Source organism: Diachasma alloeum, unplaced genomic scaffold (assembly GCF_001412515.2).
Source record: "Diachasma alloeum isolate Michigan unplaced genomic scaffold, Dall2.0 Dall_scaffold_00380, whole genome shotgun sequence".
NCBI classification, from domain to species: Eukaryota; Metazoa; Arthropoda; class Insecta; order Hymenoptera; family Braconidae; genus Diachasma; species Diachasma alloeum.
This window is the reverse complement of record NW_021680519.1, coordinates 54722-59041: the sequence shown is the minus strand read 5'-3', so window position 1 is coordinate 59041 and position 4320 is coordinate 54722. Positions and strand designations below refer to the sequence as shown.

General features: G+C 35.4%; 1 protein-coding gene across 2 annotated transcripts; it reads left to right on the top strand.

The window, feature by feature from the left end:
* Positions 1–995: 995 nt before the first annotated feature.
* On the top strand, positions 996–4320 carry LOC107041826. 2 transcript variants are annotated; one of them, XR_001461093.1, is made up of 7 exons: positions 1059–1243; positions 1388–1488; positions 1557–1798; positions 1962–2056; positions 2428–2610; positions 4084–4184; positions 4266–4320. XR_001461093.1 is itself a non-coding variant. In XM_015262596.1 (6 exons), the coding sequence occupies exons 2-6, from the start codon at positions 1391–1393 to the stop codon at positions 4285–4287; spliced, it is 630 nt and encodes a 209-aa protein (XP_015118082.1). In that variant the 5' UTR covers positions 996–1243; positions 1388–1390; the 3' UTR covers positions 4288–4317. The 2 variants fall into 2 exon arrangements, 1 of the variants encoding a protein (XP_015118082.1); XM_015262596.1 differs by lacking the exon at positions 1962–2056 and having other exon boundaries at positions 996–1243; positions 4282–4317.

The following is a 4320-nucleotide window of genomic DNA, read 5'->3' as shown; positions in this document are numbered from 1 at the left end:
TCACTAGACATTTTTTACAAAATGACTTAATTTTAACATTGCTTGCTCATTGCATTTCAGAAATGCAGCTGCCTAAAAAAGACACGTCGATTCCTAGGAACGTTTTTTTTTTCTCAGTAAACAGACAATTTCTCTGCGAGAAATCTCAGAGTGGAATTGCCGGATTTTTTTTCACTCTGGATTAATTTTTTAAAGATTCAAATTGATACTTGATTCATTCACATCGTTCTATTTCATCGGGAGATATTGTCGATTGGAGACAATTTTTTATGGTCACTGAAGGAGGCAAACCATTGATCTAAATCTCGCAATAATCTGCGAAAAATCTTATTCATTAATCTATTATTGAATTAATCCCATTTTGTGTAGATCGCTGGAGAACAACGAAAACGTTCCAACCGTTCAAACGAGTTGGAATGTTTTCTTTCTCCTTCTTCTCCATTTTCTTTCTCACTCGCACTCCTTAATTTTGGCGGTGGACGGGCACGGCACAGCGTGACGGAGACGACAATGAGTGGGAGCGAGCGCGATACATATTCCTTTCTCACTCAGGGGGGGAATAAATATATATAATCGAACATTACTATAGTAAAAAAAAAAACAAAATCTGCACAATTATTCAATAGAATCACAGGAAAACTATAGAGTTTTCCAGCGACAGCGCTGGGATTTTCTATGAATTTTGTGACCTACGTGTCAATGATAAATATGTCGAGAAAAAGGAAAAGACTTTTAGATCATTAGATTCTGCATTCATTATACTATTGATTATAATATGTTCGATTTTACATTCCTGACAATTATTACAAAATGCGAGGAGCTACCGTATTGAGAACCACTTTCCGGTTATCGACAAATTTATGCTCGGGCCCTATCATACCAATAATTCCGTACGCTCCATCGTAGTCCATGCGCCACCGCTACGATTTTCCTTGTTGAACACTTTACATTGGCCCTGCTCATCTCCCCTATAATCTCTGGTAGCCAGGGCGTAGTCACTTCAAGTACCCCCTCCACCTGCTAATTGTCGCGATACGATCTGGTAATAACTAGTTTTTTGTTTTTTTTGTGGTCACCATGAGGGGCATGTGAACACCTTTACGGCCGTCTAGACGCTGGTGGACGCCATATTGTTTGGAAACTCTATTTTGTGACGTTTATTTTGTATGGGGAAAATAAAAATAAACAACAATTGAGAATAAGAAAGATAAAAACAATGCAGCAGTGTGAGAAATAAATTGAGGTAATTGCTGATAGAAATTATGCATTTGATAATTATCAAGCTTTGTAGAAAAATTAATTCGTTTATGAGACAATTAGAGGTTACATGTGATCTGGCAGATGTATTCTTTCATTTTCGTCCTTGATCACGACCTTATTTGTGTAGATAATGCCGAAAAATTCAAAATGCGTGGTGCCTCATTGCGGGCATGTACAACAGAAGAATAAAGAATGTATTTACGCGAAATTTCCCCGAGAAGTTGAAAGGTAATGATTGATTGATATCGGTGGTGATAATTGAATATGGTATAACTGATCCAAATTTGTTTGTTCAGATGCAAGAAATGGGTACAGGCTGTAGGCGTAGAGGACCTCACAAGCTTGTCAATAGAGAAGCACAATGGGATACGCTACGTCTGTGGATGCCACTTTACTCCCGATCAATTTTGTCATCCCTTCAGGAAAAAACTGAAGATGACAGCTGTCCCATCACTGTTCGATCCTCGAGTCATTCCTCTGGCCGATGAATTGTTGGAGAATTTTCCAATCCTGAATGTTCTGAAGATTCCGATTGAAGGTATGTATCGTTGAATTCCCGAATAACTTATAATAGTCGAAAAAACCTGATAACTAAGAAAACACATAGGCTAAAAAAGTTGGGTGCGAATTTTCAATATTGTGGAGAGTAATTAATCATTTATATGATTTCACTGATTACATTTTTATTTCACAACTAAAAGAATCCTGTTGACTCCCGATTCCCCGACTTTGCCGCCTAATTTGAAAAACATCTGTAGGACCAACACTAACACAAATGATTTAATAAAGCGATTAGGTGAGTAAACAATTCATTAAAGTAACTCATCCGTCACCTACAGTTTCCTACTTATCATACTATATATTTAAAGAATTCTAATTATTGAATTTTATAATTAAATCGCCTGAGAATTTTTTTAAAAATTTAAACAGTGGAATTTATCATTTTTAAACATTTTTTTTTCTCAAACAAAGAATAGTTAGTTGATGGAGAAAAAAATATGGATTATGAAACTAATCAAGTATTCAATTATCTCTGAAAAACATAGGATAAATGTTCAAATAGAGCTAATTTAATAGAAAATTTTATGAATATTGGCTGGTAATGGCATCTACCTTGTGTACTGTTTAGTAAATATGGAAATTTAACTTCTGTCATTTTTTTTATAGACCACAAATCACAAGCTTGTGAAGTAGAGGCTTCTGCATCACACTCCACACCAGCTCCTGAAGAACCTCTGGATTTGGAAGCAACTGAAGATACCCGAATAGACTTTCTGTCAAAAGATTATTCAGGAAGTATTGGACATGCAACACCTCACGGGCGAGGGATCAAGCGTTACAGACGTTCTGGTAATGAACATTATTCATCAATTATTTCTCTTGTGCTTGATTTTTCATTGTACTGTCATGCAGGAGCTCCTACTACGGGCCTCGAGTATTTCTTAAATTATTTTTCTTGATTTTATGCACACATCCTGACCTATTATTGTATATCAGGGTTAAAATCATAAAAGAAGGGAGGAATTTTTTTTTTTCACCAGTCAGTCCATTTTTCAACTACAATTTGCTAATGTCAGTGAAGAAAAAAAAATTATCCCCCTGAAATCCTAATTCATTTCAGATATTCATAATCTCGAAATTGTTCATGTAAAGAAGAAAACCATTGGAACTGTAAATATCACAATAGGTATCCCTGAAGCACTGAGCCAAGAATGTCTGACGTTCCTCACAATTTTCATTCGGAAGATTGAGATTTTGACACCATGTAGAGTCAGAATTCTCATTGAAAAAATGAAGGAGCTAATGAACGAATCATGAATGATGTTTTGATCATTCTCTACAACCTCATTCTAAGTGAACCATGGAATTCATGATCACACTAATGAATTTATAAAATTGTGAACAAATTAATCATTGAGATTGGTTACTAAAAATTCTAATAAAATTCATTATTAATTCAATTTTTGACGCGTTTCATTCATTCGCATTGAAGTAAATGATAAATTCGAGAAATTTTTTTTTTGGTAATTTTCAGCTGAATTTAGACGAATAACAATAAAAAGAAGATCCTTAGGAATAGATCTTTGTACTTATTCTAGAACACGAAGATGTATCTGTATATTTACTTCATGATATTAATATTGCTTTTCCATTGACAGAGTCCACAGTTCGGATGACGAAGAAAAAACGTCTTGAAACTGTGGGCTTCGCAAACAGAGATATAAGCCCATGTAAATCTACATTACTAGACATCATCAGTGACCAAGAGAAAAAATTGAGAAAGCAAATAATAGAACTTCAAACATGCAAGGATTCCATCAAGTGTCTCGTATCTTCCACGAAATACTCCGATTTATTAAATGACATTTCGTTACCCGCCCTACGTTTATTGATAATTAGCGATTTAAAGAATGGCCGGAGGAATATTTATGGTAGGAGATGGACTGACTATGAGAAAATCATGGCTCTATCGATTTATAAACGAGGGCCTCGGGCTTATGCCTTACTTCAGAAGCTCCTACCACTGCCCAGTGTCAAGACAGTATCGAGATTTCGACGGAAGATTCCCATGAATGTCGGGATACATTCAGAGATTCTCGCCAATGTAAAAATCTCAGCTGAGAAGATGACTTACGTTGATAAACACTGCCTTTTAAATTTCGATGAAATTGCATTGAAATTTTTCTATACATTTTTCACCTTACAGAATGGGTGAGAAAAGAACCATGGCGAATGAATGATGACGTGTTCCTCCAGTTCTCTTCTCTTCATACAGATCTGTTATAATGAGAAAATTAATTTATTACTCTTTCTTTTTTGCAGATGAATTCTTTGCAATATGGAACAGCGGATTCAGAATATCATCTCTAAAAATAGTGGCCTGTTTATTGGAATTGATGTTCCATTTGATGAGAGCAAATCAAGTAAGGAGTTAAAAATTTATCATATCAAGACGGTGATTTACTTTTTGGTTAATTTGTCATAACTATCCCACTGTTTTTCAGACTCTCTATTTTACAGTTGTGATGCTCTGTTGGAAACTTAGACACCCCCCCCCCC

What these genes read in the sequence shown, in the direction of transcription:
- LOC107041826 (XM_015262596.1), top strand. Translation starts at nt 1,391, where the DNA reads ATGCCGAAAAATTCAAAATGCGTGGTGCCTCATTGCGGGCATGTACAA. An exon ending in TTTCCCCGAGAAGTTGAAAG is followed by an intron (nt 1,489 to 1,556) that starts GTAATGATTGAT and finishes TTGTTTGTTCAG; the next exon opens with ATGCAAGAAATGGGTACAGG. An exon ending in CAAGCGTTACAGACGTTCTG is followed by an intron (nt 2,611 to 4,083) that starts GTAATGAACATT and finishes TCTTTTTTGCAG; the next exon opens with ATGAATTCTTTGCAATATGG.